General features: G+C 51.0%; 1 protein-coding gene across 2 annotated transcripts in view; it reads right to left on the reverse strand.

Annotated features, from left to right (window-relative positions):
* LOC135982835 (uncharacterized) overlaps nucleotides 1-20,750 on the reverse strand; it is a 40,765-nt gene extending 20,015 nt beyond the window's left edge. For both annotated transcript variants that reach the window (XM_065591146.1, XM_065591145.1), the window contains exons 1-8: nucleotides 20,627-20,750; nucleotides 18,377-18,523; nucleotides 17,443-17,689; nucleotides 16,558-16,728; nucleotides 7,321-7,427; nucleotides 5,877-5,987; nucleotides 4,205-4,414; nucleotides 1,655-1,801 (exon numbers count right to left, since the gene is read on the reverse strand). In XM_065591146.1, coding sequence (XP_065447218.1) covers nucleotides 1,655-1,801; nucleotides 4,205-4,414; nucleotides 5,877-5,987; nucleotides 7,321-7,427; nucleotides 16,558-16,728; nucleotides 17,443-17,689; nucleotides 18,377-18,514 — 1,131 coding nt within the window. In that variant the 5' untranslated portion in view covers nucleotides 18,515-18,523; nucleotides 20,627-20,750. The remainder of the gene's footprint in view (nucleotides 1-1,654; nucleotides 1,802-4,204; nucleotides 4,415-5,876; nucleotides 5,988-7,320; nucleotides 7,428-16,557; nucleotides 16,729-17,442; nucleotides 17,690-18,376; nucleotides 18,524-20,626) is intronic.
* Nucleotides 20,751-26,692: the final 5,942 nt, after the last annotated feature.

The following is a 26,692-nucleotide window of genomic DNA, read 5'->3' on the forward strand; positions in this document are numbered from 1 at the left end:
AGAGAGCCAGGAGATTGGAGTGGGGAGGATGTTTGGAGTTGCAGCAAGGGGGGGGGCTGGAACATTACAGGGAGGGGGGTAGAGATTGTGGGGGTTGGTTTTGGGGTGCTGGCCCTTCCAGGGGTGTCTGAGCCCCTCTCCTTGCCCTTCCATGTGAGCTGGGGGGGGAAGAGCTGAAGGGGATGCAAATCGAAATGATGAAAACAAGGAAATACCAAGCTAAGATACATATCACCCGGGGGGGGGGGGCAGTGTGGGGGCGGAGGGGCCCAGTTTGCAGGAGGGGCAGACTGGCTGGACCTGGGGGCAGGAGTCACAGCTGGGGGTGAGGGGGCCCCAGCTCAGGCTACATAAGGGCAGCCTGGGGCACTTCAGCAAGTGGGGATGAGGGTGATTATGGGGAGGGGGCAGGAGACAGCAAGGAGCAACTTGCTTCTACAGGGCCAGCTAATGGCTTAAGGGGTGGGGGAGCTGGAAATGGGGGGGGGCTATATGTTGCAGGAAAGGGTGGGGTGAGGGTGGCGACAGAGAAAGAAGAGCATGGAAATAAGTGCAAATAAGGAAAAAGGGGCTGACACTTTCATGCATATGTATGAGCCTTAGTAGGTGTAAACGTAACTCAGGATAAAAGGTGGTGCCCAGCCCGTGTGCTGGGGGGTTTCAGGAAGTGGGGATGTTCTTATTGTTTTCTCTGGATATTCTGTGTGTGCCTCAGTTTCCCCTATGCATTACGTAAGTATCTCGGTGGTGGGACAAGGGGGTGTGATCGTTGCAGAGACCCCTAGAGAACAGGTGTGACTGCGCCTGGCTGCCCAACGGCCGGCAATGAATGGGGCCCACCCTCTCTGCACAAATCAGCCGGAGGGTTGGAGAACAGAGAGGTGCAGGCCGGTGATCTATTTGCCTGGAGCGGGGCAGCGGGGCGGTGACAGGCTGGGCTGGTGAAAACAATCCCGTAGGCCACAGGGACTAGTTTTCAATCAGCCAGCTCCCGCCAGCCTGCAGGCTTTCTTCCACCACTCACTGTGCAGGGGTCTGCTGTGCTTCTTACACACCCCTGAAGCCATGTGCTGTCTTCACCGCTCCCTCCTCTACTTCCCACCGCTCATGGGGGGGATTGAAAGAAGCAAACACACAAACACAGGCTAGTCTGTGCAGTTTCTTGTGCGTCTGAATGGCAGGCGGGTAATACGCTCCGAACCCCATGTGGGGCTGGGAGAGCAGATAGAAACTGCACTCACGAGCCCACCCTCGACGCCACATGCTGCTCCCAAGCAGTGGGCTGGAGCTGTCCCCCCCGTAGCAATAATTACATAGTCACTGGAATAGGCGAGTGCTCCAAGCACAGAACCAGGGGATATTCGGACGCGGCCTCTTGAAGCTGTTCCCCAGCATGTTAATAATGAAACATTCATTGAGCCAGACAGAGAGCGACCCCAGAGCCCCGTGGCTAGGGCACCCGGTAGGAGACCCGAGTTCTAGTCCCAGCGTCAGTGCTGATTTAGGACTCACACGAAGGGAGGGACAAAGGCAGCTCACACTGGCTTTGCTGCAGCCCCTTCTGTTCCTGCACCACATGGCAGCACAGAGAATCTGGCTGTGGGGTTGTGACTGGAAGGGAACGTGGTTTACAGGGAGAAGCACAGACACTTACCGCTGCCTTGGGATCCCTGATCACCTGGTTCTTAACACCCAAAGTGTTAAACATTCTTTCCAGGACCGCGATGTCATTCTCAGCTCCTTTTCGATTCTTCGTGACGCAGAGCGTCAGGGCCAGACGCGCTCCCCCCATGTCATACGCCTGCAACAAGGGTCTAGCCATTAGTCTCTCCACTGTCACAGACAGCTCATTTCACACATCAGGGCTTTGTTATCTCTGTCGGGTGTCACATGACAAAATAATCTGTTCTTTCTCCATTAACCCCTCTTACTATCATCTGCAACATCATCTTATTCCCACCACAGGGGGAACCTCCATTCAGTATTTCCATTCAACCCAGTCAAATGCCTTTATGGCATCCATGAAATTACATAGCAAGTTTCACAGATTCCCAGGCCAGAAGGGACCCCTGTGGTCATCTCATCTGACCTCCTGCATAACACAGACCAGAGGCCTGCCCCACAATAATTCCTACAGCAAAGTTTTTAGAAAAACATCCCATCTTGATTTAAAAACTGCCAGCGAAGGAGAACCCACCACAGCCCTTGGGAAGTTGTTCCAGTGGTTAGTTCCCCTCATTGTTATAACTTTGCGCCTCATTTCCAGTCTGAATTTGTCTAGCTCCAACTTCCAGCCACCGGAGCTTGTCAGACCTTTCACTGCCAGATTGAAGAGTCATCTCTTATCAAATTCCTGTTCCCCGTGCCAGTAATTACAGACTGGGGTCAAGGCACCCCGTAGTCTTCTCTTTGTTAAACTAAACAGATTGAGCTCCTGGAGTCTCTCACTGTAAGGCAGGTTTCTAACCCTTGAATCATTCTCGGGGCTCTTCTCTGACCCCGCTCCAGTTTATCAACAGCCCCCTTGAATGGTGGGCACCAGAACTGGGCTCAGGATTCCAGCAGCGGGCGCTTGAAGGTCAAGGTGTTTGCTTGACCTTCAAACAGGTAACTCCCCAAGAACTGGAGTGAAGCTACTAACACGATGTGCCACACAGAAGTGCTAGTGACTGGCTTTACAGGTAAAGGACCAGGAGTCAAGACTCCTCGGTTCTTGGTTTGCACCAGGGCCTGGCACAGACCTGGTCGGTCCATCACGCCTAGTGCTGCCCGGCAGGAGTTCAGTGAGCCTGGCCCAGCAGAGAATGGACTCATCTGGGCTGAGCCTCTCACACTGACCTCTCTGGTGCCATGTTCATTGTGGAAACTAGCCCCTTCCATATCATCCTGGCCCCACAGCACTATCTGGGCTTCCTGTCCCTGACCCAGCACTGCCCACCTAACTGTTAGGGTCACCAATTTTGGTTGCAAATATTCCTGGAGGTTTCATCACATGACATAATCCTTAATTAATTAAATATTAATCTTTAATTGCTGGAGACTCCAGGACAATCTGGTAAGGTTGGCAACCCAGCAAACTGTCCCTGGGTGGACCATGGGCAGACGACCCAGGGTGCATTTGTGGGGTATTGAATTTGCGAAAGGAGCCCCACTGTCAGCCAAAAGGCAGGCCGAGAGCACTAACACACACAGCAACAAGTGCCCTTGAGTGCGAGGGACAGGGCATGTTCCTGTAACCACTGAGGGTAGAGCTACACCACTATACAAAACCCACCGTACTGAGTCTCCAAGCCCCGGTCAACTGATTCGGGCTCGCAGCGCTCAGGCTGCGGGGCTAAACGTAGCCGTATAGATGTTCAGGCTCGGGCTGGAGCATGGGCTCCGAGACCCTCCCCCCTCGCCGGGTTTCAGAGCCCAGACTCCAGCCTGAGCCCGAACAGCTACATCGTTATCATTAGTCCCTCAGTCCAAGCCCCGTGAACCCAAATGAACTGACCCAGGCTCCACGTCTCGGTGCTGTGGGTCTGTTACTGCAGTGCAGACGTGTCCTCAGTGCACCGCTCGCTCTGTGTTGCTCACAAAGGAGCTTCGGAGGAAGCAATAGCTCACAGAGAGGTCGTCTTATCTGTAAGCGAGGGCTAAAGTTCTGGAAGTGCAATGACTTCGGAAGTATTTCTAAACTGGTCCTTGGCACCGTTCAGCAGCTGATCTCAAGGCCAGCTATAAGTTTCATGAGGGTCAGAGCCCTAGATTTTCCATAGCTCTGCACCAAGGGAATTATCAGAGTCTGGAAATGAGTGGGTCATGTTGGGGCTGGGGCTGAGTGTCAGGAACCCCGGGACCAAAAGACCCAGAATGGCTTTCCTGTGATCATACTCAGCCCCGTTGTCCAGGAAACGGGCGAGGAGCATGACTGAGGACCACGCTACCTGAACTGCTTACTGGAGTCTTTCATCTTCACGCTAGTTAAGTAATGCTATTTCACTTGACAATAATGCTAAAGTAACATTGGACCCCAGATCCGGACCTCTAACCCCACCCCGCGCCCTACGCAGGCACAGCAAATTTCAAAGACAATCCGAGTCAGCATGTGGGTTTTAAAGCGCTGTATGTAGAAGAGTCACTTTTGAACAGTAAATGCCTCTCAGTCTTAACTACAGCTGTGCTGTCGCCCCACTGCACTATTGATTGATACAGAACTTACATCGATACGCTGCTCTTTGTAACTTCGCAGTTCAGTTTTGTTTTCCAGCTTTGGTTTTTCCATAACTTGAGTATTTCCCTTCTCTGGAAATCTAAGGATTTTAGGCATATCAGGTCTCTGCACCATAATTCCAGAGGCATCAGTAACTACTGAGTGGCAAAGACGTGAGGAAGGCCGAGGAGGAAGGAAGCTCCGTCCATCGATTGACTCCTGAACAAAGCAAGGGGAAGGTGGGGACAGAATTTAGCTGACCCAGCTCTGACACCAAACTCTTTGAAGATGGTTTCTGCTTCTTTCATGACTATTTCTGCATCCCTCTGCCCATCCCACCCCACCTCTTTATCACACTGCACATTCCTGGGACAGGACTCCAAAGTCAGAGCTGTCTAATAAACTTCCTCTTGTTTGTCACACAGAGACTCCTCATTACAGGAGCTGGAAAGTCTCTGGACTTTGCAGGTGCTAATGAGGAACATGGAAATGGGGCTGGGGACATAGATACATATAAATAGTCATTCTTAGACCGTGCTTCAGCCAAAAACCTTCCTCTGATTAATAAAAAAGGAGAGGCACTAATGTGAGCCAGAAGAGGTTTGATGGGATAAGAAGGCAGAAAATTGCTAGGCTACCTCTCCTTATGCATGCATGAGCTCAGGGCTGGGCTAGCAGGGGCTGCGGGTCGGGAGTGAGGGGCACCGGCAGAGCTGGGGGGGGCAGGGCTGGGCTGGCAGGGGCTGCGGGTCGGGAGTGAGGGGCACCGGCAGAGCTGGGGGGGGCAGGGCTGGGCTAGCAGGGGCTGCAGGTCGGGAGTGAGGGGCACCGGCAGAGCTGGGGGGGGCAGGGCTGGGCTGGCAGGGGCTGCGGGTCGGGAGTGAGGGGCACCGGCAGAGCTGCGGGGGGCAGGGCTGGGCTGGCAGGGGCTGCGGGTCCGGAGTGAGGGGCACCGGCAGAGCTGGGGGGGGGGCAGGGCTGGCAGGGGCTGCGGGTCGGGAGTGAGGGGCACCGGCAGAGCTGGGGGGACAGGGCTGGGCTAGCAGGGGGCTGCGGGTCAGGAGTGAGCGGCACCGGCAGAGCTGTGGGGGGCAGGGCTGGGCTGGCAGGGGCTGCGGGTCGGGAGTGAGGGGCACCGACAGAGCTGGGGGGGCAGGGCTGGGCTGGCAGGGGCTGCGGGTCGGGAGTGAGGGGCACCGGCAGAGCTGGGGGACAGGGCTGGGCTAGCAGGGGCTGCGGGTCGGGAGTGAGGGGCACCGGCAGAGCTGGGGGGGGCAGGGCTGGGCTGGCAGGGGCTGCGGGTCGGGAGTGAGGGGCACCGGCAGAGCTGTGGGGGGCAGGGCTGGGCTAGCCAGGGCTGTGTGTCAGGACTGAGGGGCGCCGGCAGAGTTTAGATGAGGTGGGTTTGGGAAGTTTACACATCATCTGCTCTCACCAAGCATCAATTTATCCCGTTTTTTTTAAAGACTAAACTCCCTATTTGACGTGGTGCTTGTTGTTAACCCAGATGCCCAACGCAGGGTAGGACGTTGGATCCTCTGTTCTCAGCATCGTCCCCCTGAATGCAGCCCCACGCTTGCCGGGGTTCATGATAACAAGGGCAATTGGAGCAATCTCAGTTCTGGCCGCAGCAGCACAAAGCGAAGGGAGAGTGAGGGGTGGAAACGACCGGCTCCCTCACCTTCAGAAAGAGCAGTTTCCTCAGCGAGCTCTGGAAAACTGGGCTCATTTTATATTTCCGTTGTGAGTTTTCTTTCTCCGTAAAATCTGTTTCTGAAACCCTTTGAATGACCTGGGTGAGAGTGAACATCAACAGTCATTGGGAACAGGCGTCTTAACGTCGCGACAGCAGTTTCGATAATGATCAGTTATTGAATGAAGCGTCAGCCTCAAAGTGATGGCTCCAGTATCTGATTTCAGCATCTCCAGCCTTGTCCACACACAAACTTGCATCAGTTCAGTTAAACCAGTGGAGACCCCTATGTGGATGCTCCTTATTTCCATCCATCCTAAATCGATTAGGAACAGATTGAAGGTAAACCACAATACGCAGCTCTTAAACCAGAATGAGAGCTTCCCCCCAGGGGGCTGCACTGGTTTGACCATCCTTAGTAACTCTGAGAGGTGTGAACTGCCCACCCATGCCTGAGGGGTTAGCTCAGGTGCCCAGTGCATGTTACAGGTCCCTCTGTGCCCAGCCATGGAGGATCTGATCTGTTACAGCCCTAGCCAGGGAGCTCCAACCATCCACACTTAAATAAAACAACAAACTTCCAGCCTTTTGTTTCACACACACACCAGAAGGAAAACAGCCAGAGCGTTTGAAACGTGAAAAGTCAAGGAAGGCACATTTTTTAATTCCTGGCTTTAGAGGGGATCAGACACAGTGTTGAATAATTTGGCTGGGAAAAGGAAGCTGGTTTATTTAGATGGTCACTTTTGTTACCTCTCACTCTTCTTTTTGAGAAGCTGAACAGACCGAGCTCTTTCAGTCTCCCACTGCCAGGGATTTTCTCCAGCCCACGGATCATCCTTGGGGCTGTTTTCTGCCCCCTCTTCAACCTTTCAACCTCCTCTATAAAACACACACCTCCCCACAGCAGTGGGTGCACTAGTCCAGTATCAGTCTTCCAGTGTCGTATGGCAGAGGGTAACTGCACTAGCACTTTGGAAGAGACCGAAAGGAAGGACTGAAGAGACAGTTTCCTTTTGGCCAAATAAAGAACCAGGCTGATGTACAGGGAGGCCATGTCAGTCCACACTGAAATGAATCAAGTGTGCACATCCTGTGCGCTCTGTGCAGCAACATCACGGAAAGATAGTTACACTGTTCAACTTACAGAACGATCTACTGTGCTGAGAGAGCGAAGGTGAATTACAGTGATGGGGGCGTCCGTGACACTCAGTGATCAGAGTCCAGGTCATCTTCCACGGAGCTCCCCAGACCCAGGTTCGGCATCTGAGCTGTGTGTATTACGGGGAGGCAGCTCTCTCCCTGTGGACATTGGGATCTGGTTCACACTCCAGATCACAGCCTTGGCTAAGATACCCGGCGATACACACAGAGACGTAGGGGGGAGTCACCAGATGCAGAGGTAGGAGAACATGTCTCCTGCGTCCCTTACCTCGGTAAGCAACTCCAGCACGTGAAAGCCTTGAGACTCCTCAAAGACCTTCGCTATGGACTGAATCAACCAGGATCCATCCTGTTCATCTCGATAGGCGACGTGTCCTGGTGAATGGCCAGATAATTAAGTTGTGGAGTCAGAGGGGAAACCCCTCCTCTTATAACCTGGTATCCCCTCCTGTTATAAATCAGGAGCTGGACTGATTTCATTACATTAGAACGGCCATACTGGGTCAGACCAAAGGTCCATCTAGCCCAGCGTCCTGTCTGCCGACCGCGGCCAGTGCCAGGTGCCCCAGAGGGAATGAACAGAACAGGGAATCATCAAGTGATCCATCCCCTGTCGTCCATTCTCAGCTCCTGGCAAACAGAGGCTGGGACACCATCCCCGCCCAGCCTGGCTAATAGCCACTGATGGACCTGTCCTCCATGAATTTATCTAGCTTCCTTTTGACCCCCGTTATGGTCTTGGCCTTCACAACATCCTCTGGCAAGGAGTTCCACAGGTTGACTGTGCATTGTGTGAAGAAATACTTTCTTTTTTAGTTTTAAACCTGATGCCTATTAATTTCACTCTGTGGCCCCTAGTTCTTGTGTTATGAGAAGGAGTAAATGACACTTCTTTATCTACTTTCTCTACACCAGTCATGATTTTATAGACCTCTGTCATATCCCCCCTTAGCCGTCTCTTTTCCAAGCTGAAAAGTTCCAGTTTTATTAATCTCTCCTCATATGGTAGCCGTTCTATACCCCTAATCATTTTTGTTGCCCTTTTCCAATTCCTATCAATCTTTTTTGAGTTGGGGTGACCAGAACTGCACACAGTATTCAAGATGTGGGCATACTATGGATTTATATTGTGCTAATGTGATATTTTTGGCTTACTATCTGTCCCTTACCTAGTGATTCCCAACATTGTTCACTTTTTTGACTGCCGCTGCACACTGAGTGGATGTTTACAGAGAACTCTCCACAATGACTCCAAGATCTCTTTCTTGAGTGGTGACAGCTCATTTAGACCCTGTCTCATGCTGAGAAAGAGGGACGATCATTGAGTTATCTTAAGTGCCTATACACAAATGCAAGAAGCCTGGGAAACAAGCAGGGAGAACTGGAAGTCCTGGCACAGTCAGGGAACTATGATGTGATTGGAATAACAGAGACTTGGTGGGATAACTCACATGACTGGAGTACTGTCATGGATGGATATAAACTGTTCAGGAAGGACAGGCAGGGCAGAAAAGGTGGGGGAGTTGCGTTGTATGTAAGAGAGGAGTATGACTGCTCAGAGCTCCGGTATGATACTGCAGAAAAACCTGAGAGTCTCTGGATAAAGTTGAGAAGTGGGAGCAACAAGGGTGATGTCGTGGTTGGAGTCTGCTATAGACCACCAGACCAGGGGGATGAGGTGGACGAGGCTTTCTTCTGGCAACTAGCAGAAGTTGCTAGATCACAGGCCCTGGTTCTCATGGGAGACTTTAATCACCCTGATATCTGCTAGGAGAGCAATACAGCGGTGCACAGGCAATCCAGGAAATTTTTGGAAAGCGTAGGGGACAATTTCCTGGTGCAAGTGCTGGAGGAACCAACTAGGGGCAAAGCTTTTCTTGACCTGCTGCTCACAAACAGGGAAGAACTAGTAGGGGAAGCAAAAGTGGATGGGAACCTGGGAGGCAGTGACCATGAGATGGTCGAGTTCAGGATCCTGACACAAGGAAGAAAGGAGAGCAGCAGAATATGGACCCTGGACTTCAGAAAAGCAGACTTTGACTCCCTCAGGGAACAGATGGGCAGGATCCCCTGGGAGAATAACATGAAGGGCAAAGGGGTCCAGGAGAGCTGGCTGTATTTTAAAGAATCCTTATTGAGGTTGCAGGAACAAACCATCCCGATGTGTAGAAAGAATAGTAAATATGGCAGGCGACCAGCTTGGCTAAACAGTGAAATCCTTGCTGATCTTAAACGCAAAAAAGAGGCTTATAAGAAGTGGAAGATTGGACAAATGACCAGGGAGGAGTATAAAAATATTGCTCAGGCGTCCAGGAGTGAAATCAGGAAGGCCAAATCACACTTGGAGTTGCAGTTAGCAAGAGATGTTAAGAGTAACAAGAAGGGTTTCTTCAGGGATGTTAGAAACAAGAAGAAAGTCAAGGAATGTGTGGGCTCCTTACTGAATGAGGGAGGCAACCTAGTGACCGAGGATGTGGAAAAAGCTAATGTACTCAATGATTTTTTTGCCTCTGTCTTCACGCACAAGGTCAGCTCCCAGATTGCTGCACTGGGCAGTACAGCATGGGGAGAAGGTGACCAGCCCTCTGTGGAGAAAGAAGTGGTTCGGGACTATTTAGAAAAACTGGACGTGCACAAGTCCATGGGGCCGGATGCGCTGCATCCGAGGGTGCTAAAGGAGTTGGCGGGTGAGATTGCAGAGCCATTAGCCATTATTTTTGAAAACTCATGGCGATCGGGGGAGGTCCCAGATGACTGGAAAAAGGCTAATGTAGTGCCCATCTTTAAAAAAGGGAAGAAGGAGGATCCGGGGAACTACAGGCCAGTCAGCCTCACCTCAGTCCCTGGAAAAATTATGGAGCAGGTCCTCAAGGAATCAATTATGAAACATTTAGAGGAAAGGAAAGTGATCAGGAACAGTCAGCATGGATTCACGAAGGGGAAGTCGTGCCTGACTAACCTAATTGCCTTCTATGATGAGATAACTGGCTCTGTGGATGAGGGGAAAGCAGTGGATGTGTTATTCCTTGACTTTAGCAAAGCTTTTGATATGGTCTCCCACAGTATTCTTGCCACCAAGTTAAAGAAGTATGGGCTGGATGAATGGACTGTAAGGTGGATAGAAAGCTGGCTAGATCGTCGGGCTCAACGGGTAGTGATCAATGGCTCCATGTCTAGTTGGCAGCCGGTTTCAAGTGGAGTGCCCCAAGGGTCGGTCCTGGGGCCGGTTTTGTTTAATATCTTTATTAATGATCTGGAGGATGGTGTGGACTGCACTCTCAGCAAGTTTGCAGATGACACTAAACTAGGAGGCGTGGTAGATACACTAGAGGGTAGGGATCGGATACAGAGGGACCTAGACAAATTAGAAGATTGGGCAGAAAAAAACCTGATGAGGTTCAACAAGGACAAGTGCAGAGTCCTGCACTTAGGACGGAAGAATCCCATGCACTGCTACAGACTAGGGACCGAATGGCTAGGTAGCAGTTCTGCTGAAAAGGACCTAGGGGTCACAGTGGACGAGAAGCTGGATATGAGTCAACAGTGTGCTCTTGTTGCCAAGAAGGCTAACGGCATTTTGGGCTGTATAAGTAGGGGCATTGCCAGCAGATCGAGGAACGTGATCGTTCCCCTTTATTCGACATTGGTGAGGCCTCATCTGGAATACTGTGTCCAGTTTTGGGCCCCACACTACAAGAAGGATGTGGAAAAATTGGAAAGAGTCCAGCGGAGGGCAACAAAAACGATTAGGGGTCTGGAGCACATGACTTATGAGGAGAGGCTGAGGGAACTGGGATTGTTTAGTCTCCAGAAGAGAAGAATGAGGGGGGATTTGATAGCAGCTTTCAACTACCTGAAGGGGGGTTCCAAAGAGGATGGAGCTCGGCTGTTCTCAGTGGTGGCAGATGACAGAACAAGGAGCAATGGTCTCAAGTTGCGGTGGGGGAGGTCCAGGTTGGATATCAGGAAAAACTATTTCACTAGGAGGGTGGTGAAACACTGGAATGCGTTACCTAGGGAGGTGGTGGAGTCTCCTTCCTTGGAGGTTTTTAAGGCCCGGCTTGACAAAGCCCTGGCTGGGATGATTTAGCTGGGAATTGGTCCTGCTTTGAGCAGGGGGTTGGACTAGATGACCTCTTGAGGTCCCTTCCAACTCTGATATTCTATGATTCTATGACCCCATCATTTTATAGGTATTGCTGGGAATATATTTTCCAATATGCATTACTTTGCATTGATCAACACTGAATTTCATCTGCATTTTGTTGCCCAGTCACCCAGTTTTGGGAGACTGCTTTGTGACTCTTCACAGTCTGCTTTGCACCTAACTACAGCAGAATCCCATTTATCCGATCTAACTGGTAGTGGGGCCAAATCGGATAAGCAAAAAGTCGGATAATTGGAGAATAGGAAAGTGCGATGCTGCAGTGCCATCTAGTGGCCACAGGAGAGATTACCTGCTTCTGGCCCTGGAGTCCTGACTGTTCAGTTCATGCAGAGAGTCGGGTAATGGAGGGACAGATAAACAGAGTTCTATTGAATCTTGAGTAATTTTGTATCATCTGAAAATTTTGCCACCTCACTGTTTATCCCTTTTCCCAGATCATTTATGAATATGTTGAATAGGACTTGGCCCAGAACAGACCCCTGGGGGACACCACTATCTACCTCTCTCCATTCCGAAAACTGACCGTTTATTCCTACCCTTTGTTTCCTATCTTTTAACCAGTTACCAATCCACGAGAGAACCTTCCCTCTTATCCCCTGGTAGCTCCCTTTGTTTAAGAGCCTTTGGTGAGGGACCTTGTCAAAGGCTTTCTGAAAATCTAAGTACACTATATCCACTGGATCCCCCTTGTCCACATGCTTGTTGACCCCCTCAAAGAATTGTAGTAGATTGGTGAGGCATGATTTCCCTTTACAAAAGTCGTATTGACTCTTCTCCAACAAATCCTGTTCATGGTTTGTGTCTGATAATTCTGTTCTTTACTACAATAGTTTCGATCAGTTTGCCTGGTACTGAAGTTAGTCTTACCATCCTGTAATTGCCAGGATCTTTCCTGCAGACTTTTTTAAAAATCAGCATCACATTAGCTATCCTCCAGTCATCTGACACAGGGCCAGAAAGGCTTAAGCAACTTGCAGGCTAATTAACCCAAATTCAAAGTTTAGGGACATGTTAAAAAAGTATGTAAATGGTCATTAGGACCATTTCCTGTTAGATAGATTACAGCTTTGAAATGTAAACTTGTATTGTTAGAGAATTTAAAGGTAATACTAATTGTATGTGTTTAGTTCTATCTTGTTAGATGGTAGCCATGTAACCAGATGGTTCCTGTCTGTTTCTATATCAATTGATTCAAAGATCAAAAGGGAATATTAACATTGAGATGAAACTTGGGTGTAATAATGTCATTGTCTATGTGTCGCTGTGAAGTCTGTAGTAAACTGTCTATGAACTGCTTAATAGATAATTACCTTATGCTGATAAATGCAGCTAGTTACCTGTGTATACATAGGAAACAGGTAATTCTGCTTCAAAGCCACTATTCTTCACCCAAGGAATACCTGCTGTCAAGAAGCTATTGATAGTTTGCCAGTGATCTATAAAAAACTCTTGGGACCTGATCCTGTATCTCAGATCTGCTTAAGCTTCATCAGGGGAAATTTGAATTACAAGACTGAGATCCCCAGTCCCATCTGGGCCACCCTGATATTGGGTATTTGGACATTGGACTATACCCTGATGAACTGATTGTCACAGAGTGTGGAGGAGCCAGGGTCCTGCACCCCCCACTTCCTGCAATTCACCGTGACTCTCAGCCAGCCAATACAACAGAAGGTTTATTGGACGACAGGAACAGAGTCCCAAACAGAGCTTGTAGGTACAACCAGAACCCTTCAGCCAGGTCCATCTTGGGGGGTGGGGAGCTTAGACCCCAGCCCTGGGGCTCCCTCCATTTCCCGAGCCAGCTCCAAACTGAAACCCCCTCCAGCCGGCTCCCCCAGCCTGCCCCCCCCCCAGCTCCTGCTCCAGCCTTTGTCCAGTTTTCCGGGCAGGTGTCACCTGGCCCCAGCCCCCTCCTGGGCTCAGGTTACGTGCTCAGGTATCTTCCCTCAAGTGAAATCACAACCTGTTATCCCAGCACCACTGCAGACAGTCCCAGTAAAACTCCTCCGCAACATTCCCAGGTCAGTCCTCCCCACTCCCTGCTCCGTCACACAGATTCTGAATGAACTCTTTGCAATTCTAAAGCTCACGGTCTCTACTATGAAACTGACCTAAGAACTCTATTCATGACTGTATGTATAATGATCTGTTAACCAATACTCTCTCTCTCTCTTTTCTTTTTTAATAATTTTATTTTAGTTAACAAGAATTGGCTATAAGCGTGTGTTTCGGTAAGATCTGGAATACTCATTAACCTGGTGGGTAATGTGTCCGATCCTTTGGGATTGGTAGAACTTTTTCTATGATGAGCAAGATTTTCAGTAATCCTCATCATATTTCACTTGGCTGTCTGGGTGGGAGCTCAAGGCTGGGTTGCTTTACGGGAACTATGTCTTTGGCTTCTGGGTAACCAGTAAGGTACTAGAAGCTGTTTTGTTGCTGGCTGGGTGAATCTAAGTATTAGAATAACCTCCAGTTTGGGGGATTGTCTGCCCCATTTTTTGCAGTTTGCCCTGTTTGAGCAATGTCAGGGTTCCCCCCCAAGACCCTGGTCATTAGTAGTTCTGCAATTTCACACCTGAGTTCCTTCAGAACTCTCAGGTGATACCATGTGGTCTTGGTGACCTATTACTGTTTAGTTTATTGATTTGTTCCAAAACCTCCTCTAATGACACCTCAATCTGGGACAGTTCCTCAGATTTGTCACCGAAAAAGAATGGCTCCGGTTTGGGAATTTCCCTCACATCCTCAGCCGTGAAGACCAATGCAAAGAATTCCTGTAGCTTCTTTTGAAGCACTTGGAGGAGAGCAAGGTGATCAGGAACTGTTAACATGGATTCACCAAGGGAAAGTTGTGCCTGACCAACCTGATTGCCTTCTATGATGAGATAACTGGCTCTGTGGATGAGGGGAAAGCAGTGGATGTGTTATTCCTTGACTTTAGCAAAGCTTTTGATACAGTCTCCCACAGTATTCTTGCCAACAAGTTAAAGAAGTATGGGCTGGATGAATGGACTGTAAGGTGGATAGAAAGCTGGCTAGATCGTCGGGCTCAACGGGAGTGATCAATGGCTCCATGTCTAATTGGCAGCCGGTATCAAGCGGAGTGCCCCAAGGGTCGGTGCTGGAGCTGGTTTTGTTCAACATCTTCATTAATGATCTGGAGGATGGCGTGGACTGCACTCTCAGAGAGTTCACGGATGACACTAAACGGGGAGGAGTGGTAGGTACGCTGGAGGGTGGGGATAGGATACAGAGGGACCTAGACAAATTAGAGGATTGGGCCAAAAGAAACCTGATGAGGTTCAACAAACACAAGTGCAGAGTCCTGCACTTAGGATGGAAGAATCCCATGCACTGCTACAGACTAGGGACCGAGTGGCTAGGCAGCAGTTCTGCAGAAAAGGACCCAGGGGTTACAGTGGACGAGAAGCTGGATATGAGTCGACAGTGTGCTCTTGTTGCCAAGAAGGCTAACGGCATTTTGGGCTGTATAAGTAGGGGCATTGCCAGCAGATCGAGGGATGTGATCATTCCCCTCTATTCAACATTGGTGAGGCCTCATCTAGAGTATTGCGTCTGGTTTTGGGCCCCCCACTACAGAAAAGATGTGGACAAATTGGAGAGAGTCCAGCGGAGGGCAACAAAAATGATCAGGGGGCTGGAGCACATGACATATGAGGAGAGGCTGAGGGAACTGGGCTTGTTTAGTCTCCAGAAGAGAAGAATGAGGGGGGATATGATAGCAGCCTTCAACTACCTGAAGGGGGGTTCCAAAGAGGATGGAGCTTGGCTGTTCTCAGTGGTACCAGATGACAGAACAAGGCGCAATGGTCTCAAGTTGCAGTGGGGGAGGTCCAGGTTGGATATTAGGAAACACTATTTCACTAGGAGGGTGGTGAAACACTGGAATGGGTTCCCTAGGGAGGTGGTGGAATCTCCATCCTTAGAGGTTTTTAAGGTCAGGCTTGACAAAGCCCTGGCTGGGATGATTTAGTTGATGTTGGTCCTGCTTTGAGCAGGGGGTTGGAGTCGATGACCTCCTGAGGTCCCTTCGAACCCTAATCTTCTCTGAGTCTATGCTTCTCCATAACACCGTCTTTCCTGAGTGCTCCTTTCCCACCACGATTCTCCAGTGGCCCCAGAGGTTGTTTGGCAGGCTTCCTGCTTTTGGTGGACTTAAAATTTTTGCTGTTAGTTTTTGTGTGTTTTGTGAGTTGCTCTTCAAATTCTTTTTTGGCCTCCCTAATTATACTTTGACACTAGTCTTGCCAGAATTTATGCTCCTATCTACTTTCCTCAATAGGATTTAACTTTTTGCCTCTCACTGCCTCTCTTACTCTGTTGTTTAGCCGCAGTGGCATTTATTTTTTTTGGTCCTATTACTGTTTTTATTTTTAATTTAATTATTAGAGCATAAGCTTTCGTGGACTACAGCCCACTTCTTCGGATGCATATAGAATGGAACATATATTGAGGAGATATATATACACACATACAGAGAGCATAAACAGGTGGGAGTTGTCTTACCAACTCTGAGAGGCCAATTAAGTAAGAGAAAAAAACTTTTAAGACAACGCCCACCTGTTCATATATATTTGACTCTATGTGTTCTTTCACTCACATTGCCGCTCACCCACCATCGCGACCTGCTCTGTCCATCCTGTATATTTTGTACTCTGGTATTATCGTGTCCCTTTGTTTAGCATCATTCCACCGAGTTTCTGTGCTGCTATTATATCTATACACCCATTGAATACCAGGCAATCTAGTTCACCCATCTTCGTATTTAGACTTCTAGTATTTGTACACAACCACTTATCAAATGTGTCAGTATTTAGCTGTCTGCCATCATGTGATCGATTGAATGGGACCCTTTCTCATTTGACTGTTTCTCTTCAGTTCCTACCCGTACTTTATCATTTTCCATCCTTTCCTCTTTATTGGGATATAGAGAATCCCCTCTAATAAATCCTCCCTTAAGGGATGTGTCTGTCCAAATTGTGTGCTCCTCTGCACCTGTCAGCTTTCCCCAGCCCTTAGTTTCAAAACTCCTCCATGGCCTTTTTCACTTGACATGCTGGCGATCTGGTTCCGTTTTGGTTTAGGTGGAGCCCATCCTTCCTGTACAGGCTCCTTCTTTCCCAAAAGGTTCCTCAGTTCCTAATAAACCTAAATCCCTCCTCTGACCCTGTCTCCCATCTCCGATAGCTTAAACATTTCCTACTTGAGTGTTTGTGCCACCCTTCAGCAAAGCCAGTGGTCAGCACAAAGGGCTCAGCGCAGTTACACGGTTACTGCAGCTACGTAGGGGAGAGGTGTTTGCTCTCATACCTGGGGCAGCTGCATAGACGAAAAGGCTGTCGGTGTGCCTCGGGATCAGCTTCATGATGTCTGACTCATTAGAAGAAAAGCTGGTTGAGTGAGCCCTGGCGGAGCAGCTGTTGATAGCAGGACTGTCAGTTGGATCACAGTTCTTCACAAGGACACCTTCATCTCTGCTATCTGGAACCACACAAGCACAGTTTCTCTTTCAGAGGCCATGAGTTCGTCCTTTGCCGATTTCACTGACTGAAGAGTGGCAGAGTAGGGGAGCCCTCACTCCGCAGACATTAGAAAGGAGGGAAACTGGGTCTTCAGACGGGGCAGGGAGATCTGGAAGAAACTGATCTGACTTTACAGCTCTCCCAGTGAGCACCGAGTTCTGATTTCCTGGCTGCATTGCCAGGTGCTGGCAGCTGGACGCGGAGTCACAGGGGTGATCTATGCACCCACGCGGTGACTTTTGCTCTCACACAACAGTGATATGGAGAAACAGCCCAGACACAGCTGGGTCCCAAATAACTGTTTTTACACCGACGTGCCAGGCCCAGGGACGTACACATGCTGCTCGGGTGGTTTCTAAAACAGAGACCACAGCGAGTGCCCAGGAGGGCTCACAACCTATTTAAGGGGAGACTGCCCAATTCCTGTATCCTCAATGTGCCAGGGCTGCATGTAGAGGTTCAAGGTAAAAAATCCAAAAGGGGCAGCTTGGCCTCGGGCCGAGAAAAGGACAGAGCGCTGGAAAGACTGGCGCTGAGCTTTCAGGGGATGATAAAAGAGTGAGAAACAGGACAGAAACTGGTTCAAGAAGAGAGACGTGTAGTGACTGTTGACAGGGAAAAGCGAATGGTTTAACGTCCCTGCACCTTACAGTGAACTGTCTCGGAGACTCACCCCCCCGGCAGGCCTGGATGACGAAGACCTTGGGTTTGCCCTGCAGCGCTTGGCAGGTCTCGTTGGTCATCTCTGCAAACAGCTTCTCCAGCTCCATTTCCTCCCCGTCGGCGCCTAACACAACCGCGCTGTCTCCTGGCTTCCTGCTCATCCCTCTGTGAGCCATGAGGACGACGAAGCAGCAGCTCACGGGATCACCCCTGGAGTTGATTTCCTTTCTGAACTTCTCCAGCTCCTCCTTGAAACCCTTTGATCAGACAGAGGGAATCAGACAAACCACCAGGTGGCCGAGGAACTTCAGTCACGGTAAATATCAACGTCTGCAAATTAGTGAGTGAGAGTCTCCCCTTCTGCTCTGGGCCTGTTTATTTCTGGGACTGTCAGTGTCTACCACATAAAACTGAATAAAAGTCAGACTGGGATGTGCAAGGGGGTCCCCATGCAGGGAGGAAGCGGCGCTGGCTGACGGGGCAGGCGGGAACAGGCTCCCCGGGGCTGGGATTCCCAGGGTGGGCAGCACTGGCTGACGGAGGTGGGGGAACAGGCTCCCCGGGGCTGGGATTCCCGGGGCGGGCAGCACTGGCGGACGGGGCGGGGGGAACAGGCTCCCCAGAGCTGGGATACCCGGGGCGGGCAGCACTGGCTGACGGGGTAGCGGCTCCCTGGCGCTAGGATTCCCGTGGTGGGGGCAGTGTTGGCTGACGGGGTCCATGCTGGAGTCAGACATCCATTCCCTAGGGCAGTCTTTCAGCAGAGCCATAGTTAAAGGCGTCCCAAGGCTGATGTATTTCACAACAGAGCTGTTCAGGCTCCGAGTAGGCCCCGAGCTCGTCGCTCTGCCCAGCTCCCACACTGATCCGAGGCACAGAGACTCTGGCTCTGGGGTCGTCACTGGAAGGGAACGTGGTTCACAGGGAGAAGCGCAGACACTTACCGATGCCTTGGGATCCCTGATCACCTGGTTCTCAAAGCCCAAAGCTTTAAACATGGTTTCCAGGGCTGTGATGTCCTTGTCAGCTCCTTTTCGATTCTCCGTGACGCAGAGCGTCAGGGCCAGACGCGCTCCCCCCATGTCATAAACCTGCAAGGAGGGTCCAGCCGTTAGTCTCTCCACTGTCACAGACACTTACTATATCTCAGGTCAAACCCTGGGGGACGTCAGGTCCCGCTATGGCTGATGGAGGGACTTGACACTGGTGGAAACTCAGACGCTGGGGCCCAATTCTCTGTTGAACGGCTCCTTGCACAGTAATTTACAAACAGAGCAGAGCGGGGATATAACCCTACCATGCTGATCCAGTACAGCTTGACCCTTGGTTAGCACGGGAGTACGTTCACTGACAAGAAACGTCGTTAATGTATCAGAGGGGTAGCCGTATTAGTCTGGACCTGTAGAAAGCAACAGAGAATCCTGTGGCACCTTTAAGACTAACAGATGTATTGTAGTAGAGAGTTAATGCAGAGAGTTAAGGTCCCCACCGGTATCTCGTGCCCGTCCAGAACGACAAGTCCCGCCAGACTCGAGCTTGGGCAAATCAGGGATCAGAGTTAAGGTCAATGCTCAATGCAACCTTAGCTCTGCCCTCACTGAGCAATGCTCCTGACACCAGTGACACGCCCAGTCCGCCATAGCAATGTACTGACCGGCGCTACCTGCCCTTGCCCTTCGCTCAGACACCGAGGTCTTGTCTAGCTGATCACTTTGTTTGTGACAAGCTCTATGATGCTCCTTGAACTAATCCCCAGATCTGACACCAATCCCAGCTCTGCCAAGAGGCTCCAGCTCACCCCTCCCCGAGTCAGTACAGCTACATCTCACCCAACAAACACAGCCTCAAGGAGCTGACTGAGGAGAGATCTGAGCCATTAGCCATTATCTTTGAGAAATCATGGGAGACGGGAGAGATTCCAGAAGACTGGAAAAGGGCAAATCTAGTGCCCATCTATAAACAGGGAAATAAGGACAACCCGGGGAGTTACAGACCAGTCAGCTTCACTTCTGTCCCCGGAAAGATAATGGAGCAAATAATTAAGCAATCGATTTGCAAACACCTAGAAGATAATAAGGTGATAAGTAACAGTCAGCCTGGATTTGTCAAGAACAAATCGTGTCAATCCAAGCCGATCACTTTCTTTGACAGGGTAACAAGTCTTGTGGATGGGGGAAAGTGGTAGATGTGATATATCTTGACTTTAGTAAGGGTTTTGATACTGTCTCGCATGATCTTCTCATAAACAAACTAGGGAAATGAAACCTAGATGGAGCTACCACAAGGTGGTGCAAAACTGGTTGGAAAACTGTTCCCAGAGAGTAGTTATCAGTGGTTCACACTCAGGCTGGAAGGGCAGAACGAGTGGGGTCCCGCAGGGATCGGTTCTGGGTCCGGTTCTGGTCAATATCTTCATCACTGATTTAGATCATGGCATAGAGAGTACACTGATAAAGTTTGCAGATGATACCAAGCTGGGAAGGGGTTGCAACAACCCAAGGAGATGATACAGCCTGAAACAACAGCTCTGAGATGTGTGAACTGCTCCACTCCCTTCAGTGGGTGTCTACTCCCCAGTGCGGGAGAGTCTATGATGTGTGTCAAGTTGCCTGTTCTCAGCTCCCCACCCCAGTCTCAGCAGTTTGTTCTGGCTGCATGCTCCCAGCAGGCCTGTTCTCAGCACCCCCATGGCCCCGCAGAAGGGCAGGGCTTCCCCAGGTCCTGGCTCACATTGGGGGAAAGGAGAAGGGCTCAGACCTCTCCTCAGAAAGGGCAAGACCCTGCATATCCCAGTTCCCACATAGCGGGCTGTGAGAGGGGCAGAGTTAAGGGTGACTCTGTCTTCACATTTCCTGGTTTCCGGAGGTTTAAATTCAGCCACTCCCCATGTTCGCGAAGGACACAAGGCAGCACTGGGCCATCTTAACTCTGCCTTCACCAAGTGTTTTAGACAGTGAGTCGTTTTTAATGAGGGCTGAGATTCCGACATCATCACAGGATTCCAGGAGCCAGAGGTCTAGGCAGGAGCCTAGCTTGCCTCTGCTGTCATCTGGCAAACTGGAATTGGAGTGGGGGGAGGGAAGAAGCAATAGTCCCCCATTAAAGAGGCAGCTGAGTCTCTTAGTTGAGGGCATTGCTGATTAACCTGCCCAGGGATGTGCAGTTACTTTGACTTTATAAAATAAAGCACTGACCGTATGCTCAGGTTCCTGTTCAGTTGTTTTCTTTTCCAAGTTTTTCTCCACCTGTGAATTCTTTTTTCTGTTTCGAACTTCGCTATTCCCAGAGCTGGATGTGTTCAGATGAAGGGGAGAAGAAGGTTTAGGGTCAGGGTTAGGTTTTGGAGGAGATGATTTAGCTTCTGGAGGTGGCTGGGAGCGATAGTTTCCATAACTTTGGCTGTTCCTGGAGTTCTTGAATTCACGTCCCGTTGGCGCGGTGGTCAGAAGAACAGAGGAATTCCACTAGCAAAAGTAAAAAGATGTTTTTTTCAGTGTCTTTAGTGTTTTATTCTCGTGGAAGACTCTGCAATTGGGCAGACACAGTTTCTTCCCTCTGTGGCAGGGTGACCAGATGTTCACAGTGAAAACCAGGGCCGTTTGCCACATAGGAAGAGGACAGATTTAGCAGGGGTCAGAGAGCTCTGAACGGGGCTGCGTTCACACTGCCCAGAAAAGTTTCAATCCGGAGACAGTAGCCGAGACATTAGGGAACAAGGAGGCACCGGACACAGAGACAGAAGCCCTGGGAGATTAGCCCTGAGAAAAGCCTAGAGAGCTTTGGGAGCTTCCATCCTGGCTCTGAGCACAGAAACCGTCCCTTGTTTGTCCCTCCAGTGTTCAAGGAAACAGGATTTCATGTGCAGTTTTGATAAACAAACAGAACTGCATTAAAGACACACCTGACTCCTCCGAATGGAAACAACTTGCCAGGCTCCAAACTTTGACAAGTCCTTGAGTCCAAATGGTTAACACCATTTTCGAATACCAGACAGACAGACTTTTCTAGCAGACTGGGGATATGGGTCATCATTGAGAGGCACTGGCAGAGGTGGGGGGGGCAGGGCTGGGCTAGCAGGGGCTGCGGGTTGGGAGTGAGGTGCACTGGCACTGGGGGGGGGCAGGGCTGGGCTAGCAGGGGCTGCGGGTCGGGAGTGAGGGGCACTGGCAGAGCTGGGGGGGACAGGGCTGGGCTGGCAGGGGCTGCGGGTCGGGAGTGAGGGGCACCGGCAGAGCTGGGGGGGCAGGGCTGGGCTGGCAGGGGCTGTGGGTCGGGAGTGAGGGGCACCGGCAGAGCTGGGGGGGGGCAGGGCTGGGCTGGCAGGGGCTGCGGGTCAGGAGTGAGGGGCACCGGCAGAGCTGGGGGGGGCAGGGCTGGGCTGGCAGGGGCTGCGGGGGTCGGGAGTGAGGGGCACCGGCAGAGCTGGGCGGGGGCAGGGCTGGGCTAGCAGGGGGCTGCGGGTCGGGAGTGAGGGGCACCGGCAGAGCTGGGCTGGCAGGGGCTGTGGGTCGGGGAGTGAGGGGCAACCGGCAGAGCTGTGGGGGGGCAGGGCTGGGCTGGCAGGGGGCTGCGGGTCAGGAGTGAGGGGGCACCGGCAGAGCTGGGGGGAGCCCAGGGCTGGGCTGGCAGGGGCTGCGGGTCGGGAGTGAGGGGCACCGGCAGAGCTGGGCTGGCAGGGGCTGCGGGTCGGGAGTGAAGGGCACCGGCCAGAGCTGGGGGGCAGAGCTGGGCTGGGCAGGGGCTGCGGGTCGGGAGTGAGGGGCACCGGCAGAGCTGGGGGGGGGCAGCGCTGGGCTGGCAGGGGCTGCGGGTCGGGGTGGAGCGGGGGGCTGGGCTGTCTCAGATCCTTTCACCCTTGTGTCTCCGGTTCTGCGGTGCAGAGTTTAGACCGGCGAGTAGATACTTACAGTAGTATAGAACGCCACTGCCAGGGGGCTATGACAACCACAACACCGAAGCAGACCAAAGTTGTCCCAGGGTTTGTCACATACTCCTCACTGGGGGCCCTGCCAGGGACATGGAAGGATGGTTATTAATTATCACTTTGTCTCACTTCTTACAACCCCAAAAGCTGTTATTCTAGGGCTGCAGAGTCAAGCCCTGGAAAGCCAGGAAAATGAGAGAATTAATTGCGCCCCATGAAGAGATGGAGGGATCTGGGGGTCTGGATAAGAGAAAAGGGAGAGGGGGCAGGGATGGGGGCAGAGAGGAGCAGTGGGGGAGTACCTGGGGGTGGGGATGGAGCAGAGGGGGAGGGGCAGGTATGGGGGCAGAGGGGAGCAATGGGGGAGTAGCTGGGGGGTGGGGATGGGGCAAGGGGGAGGGGCAGGGATGGGGGCAGAGAGGAGCAGGGGGAGGGGGATGAGGGGTAGTAGTTGGGGGGTGGGGAGGGAGCAGGGGGGTACTGGGGCACTTACCCCTCCTCTCTCAGCGCCTTGAGCTCTGGCCAGGGTGGCCTGGATCGCAGGGATTAGGAGCACGGCCCACAGCCCCCATGGGAAGCGCTGCATGGTGCTGGGAGGAAAGAGGAGTGGAGTGAGAACCAGAGGGCATCTGTGGACGAAGTGGGGAATGTTCTTAAAGTTTTTCTCTGAATACTCTGTGTGTGCCTCAGTTTCCCCTATGCCTTTCTTAGGTATCTAGCTGGTGGGATAAGGGTGTGTGATTGTTGCAGAGCCCGAGAGGGCCAGTGCGATGCTGTCTGCACAGATAATTGCCGAAACCCTGTCTCCTGGCAACTGATGGCCTGGGCCTCTCCCCGGCAAGGTGCCAACTGAAGGTGTTGGAGAACAAAGAGATCAGGTGACCTCCTGGCCTCGGAAAAGAGACAAAGGCCAGTGAGGAGGGGCTGGAGAGTTTTCAGTTTGGAGCTGGCTGGGGAAAGAGAGGGATGGCCCGGACCCGGGGTCTGGCCTCCCTAACCCCCCAAGATGGACCTGATTGAGGGGTCCTGTTCTCTGTACCTACAAGCTCTGGTTTGGGACTGTGTTTCCTATCGTCTAATAAACCTTCTGTGTTACTGGCTGGCTGAGAGTCCCGGGGAATCGCAGGAAGTGGAGGGTGCGGGGTCCTGACTCCCCCATACTCTGACAGCATCTGACTGCCCCCCAGGGCTGATCCAGCCCCTTGGCCAGGGGATTTCACGTCACTATTCAGGGCAGGCCGGGAAACGTCTTTGTTTGGCCTGGAGAACCCAGCGCATCTTCCCCTCGGGTCACAGTACATCACTGTGGGGGAGGCTGGTTTGTCCGGGTGTTTTTCAATTTAATCCGTTACTTAGTTAGGAGTTCAAATGTATTTTAATGTAGGACTTTTCCAAAATCCCCAGTCTGATTTTATACACCAACACGTGGCTGGTTTCCATCCCTTCAGCCTGTGTCTGACAATTGCCTTTGTCCCCTCACTTCCCCATTATAGTCACAAGTTTCCCTTCCTGAAAAAAGCACCATTTCCCATAACTCCCTGTGGGGACTTGCGCTGTTGGTCTCAGTACAGGCGGGCCACGTCAGCCATTTCTCATTATTTCCCCTGGGGATGAAGCCACCATCTGGCCCCATTTCGGTGACGTGGTCAGGAGGGTCTGAAGTCTAGATCTTCAGCCTTCTTCTGTGTCTTGGTCGGAATATGAACAAGAGGCTAAGCAGCTCTCCAACACCACATTGTACAAGCCATTACCCTCTGATCGCACTGAGGGTTACCAAAAAAAACTACACCATCTACTCAAGAAACTGCCTGAAAAAGCACTAGAGCAAATCCGCACAGACACACTCCTAGAATCCTGACCAGCGATATTCTATCTGCTACCCAAGATCCATAAACCTGGAAATCCTGGACGCCTCATCATCTCAGGCATTGGCACCCTGACAGCAGGATTGTCTGGGTAGGTAGATCGCCTCCTAAGGCCCTACGCTACCAGCACTCCCAGCTATCTTCGAGACACCACTGACTTCCTGAGAAAACTACAATCCATTGATGATCTTCCTGAAAACACCATCCTGGCCACTATGGACGTAGAAGCCCTCTACACCAATATTCCACACAAAGATGGACTACAAGCCGTCAGGAACAGTATCCTCGATAATGTCACGGCAAACCTGGTGGCTGAACTTTGTGACTTTGTCCTCACCCACAACCATTTCACATTTGGGGACAATATATACCTTCAAATCAGTGGCTCTGCTATGGGTACCCGCATGGCCCCACAGTATGCCAACATTTTTATGGCTGACTTAGAACAACGCTTCCTCAGCTCTCGTCCCCTAACGCCCCTACTCTACTTGCGCCACATCAACGACATCTTCATCATCTGGACCCATGGAAAAGAAGCCCTTGAGGAATTCCACCATGATTTCAATAATTTCCATCCCACCATCAACTTCAGCCTGGACCAGTCCACACAAGAGATCCACTTCCTGGACACTACTGTGCTCATAAATGATGGTCACATAAACACCACCCTATACCGGAAACCTACTGACCGCTACACTTACCTACATGCCTCCAGCTTCCATGCAGGACACACCACACGATCCATTGTCTACAGCCAAGCTCTACGATACAACCGCATTTGCTCCAATCCCTCAGACAGAGACAAACACCTACAAGATCTCTATCAAGCATTCTTAAAACTAGAATACGCACCTGCTGAAGTGAAAAAACAGATTGACAGAGCCAGAAGAGTACCCAGAAGTCACCTACTTCAGGACAGGCCCAACAAAGAAAATAACAGAACACCACTAGCTGTCACCTTCAGCCCCCAACTAAAACCTCTCCAGTGCATCATCAAAGATCTACAACCTATCCCGAAGGACGATCCCTCACTCTCACAGATCTTGGGAGGCAGGCCAGTCCTTGCTTACAGACAACCCCCCAACCTAAAGCAAATACTCACCAGCAACCACACATCACTGAACAAAACCACTGACCCAGGAACCTATCCTTGTAACAAACCCCGATGCCAACTCTGTCCACATATCTATTCAAGTGACATCATCATAGGACCTAACCACATCAGCCATACCATCAGGGGCTCGTTCACCTGCACATCTACCAACGTGATCTATGCCATCATGTGTCACCAATGCCCCTCTGCCGTATACATTGGCCAAACCGGACAGTCTCTATGCAATAGAATAAATGGATACAAATCAGATGTCAAGAATTATAACATTCAAAAACCAGTTGGAGAACACTTCAATCTCCCTGGCCACTTGATTACAGACCTAAAAGTCGCAATATTACAACAAAAACACTTCAAAAACACACTCCAACTAGAGAGTGCTGAATTGGAATTAATTTGCAAATTGGACACTATTAAATTAGGCTTGAATAAAGACTGGGAGTGGATGGGCCATTACACAAAGTAAAACTATTTCCTCATGTTTATCCCGCCCCCCTCCCGCCATACAGTTCCTCATCTCTCCTTGACAATGCCTGGAAATGGGCCATTTTCATTACCACTACAAACAGTTCTTTTTCTCTCCTGCTGATAATAGCTCACCTTAACTGATCACTCTCCTTATAGTGTGTATGGTAATACCCATTGCTTCATGGGGTGTGTGTATATATATATATATATATATATATATTCCTACTGTATTTTCCACTACATGCAGCTGATGAAGTGGGCTGTAGTTCACGAAAGCTTATGCTCTAATAAATGTGTTAGTCTCTAAGGTGCCACAAGTCCTCCTGTTCTTTTTACGGATACAGACTAACACGGCTGCTACTCTGAAACCTGTGCTACAAGAGTTATTGTTACTCCTCTGTGGGGACCAGCCCATAAAGGGGAATATGAAACACACACACATGGCCCGATTCCCTCTCCCAGGGGGCAGCATTGCACACGCACACACACACACACACACACCAATTCCCACGGGGCGCAGCTGTGCAAATGCACACCCAAACACACACACAGCCCCGATGTCTGCAGGGGCAGTGCTGGGTACACACAGACACACCCCCACACTATTTGCCAGCGGGTTACACAACCATTTGCTGACAGCAGTAGCCGTCCGGGTCCCGTTGCAGGGAGAGGTGCGGGGTGGAGTCGCCGGGTGCGGTGATGAGGGAGGATGGCTGGGGAGTAGCAGAGGATGAGCCTGGAGATTAAGGGGCACTTGGCCTTGGAGGGGAATTACAGCTCTGTGGCAGGGGCAGATTTGTACCTATTACGGCACAAATTTTGCACCAAGATGTGTGAACAGGAACTTAGGCCAGGGGCTCTTGCAACAAATTGTTTGGTGGCCTCGGAGTGC

Source organism: Chrysemys picta, chromosome 4, assembly GCF_011386835.1.
Source record: "Chrysemys picta bellii isolate R12L10 chromosome 4, ASM1138683v2, whole genome shotgun sequence".
In the NCBI taxonomy this organism is placed as follows: domain Eukaryota; kingdom Metazoa; phylum Chordata; order Testudines; family Emydidae; genus Chrysemys; species Chrysemys picta.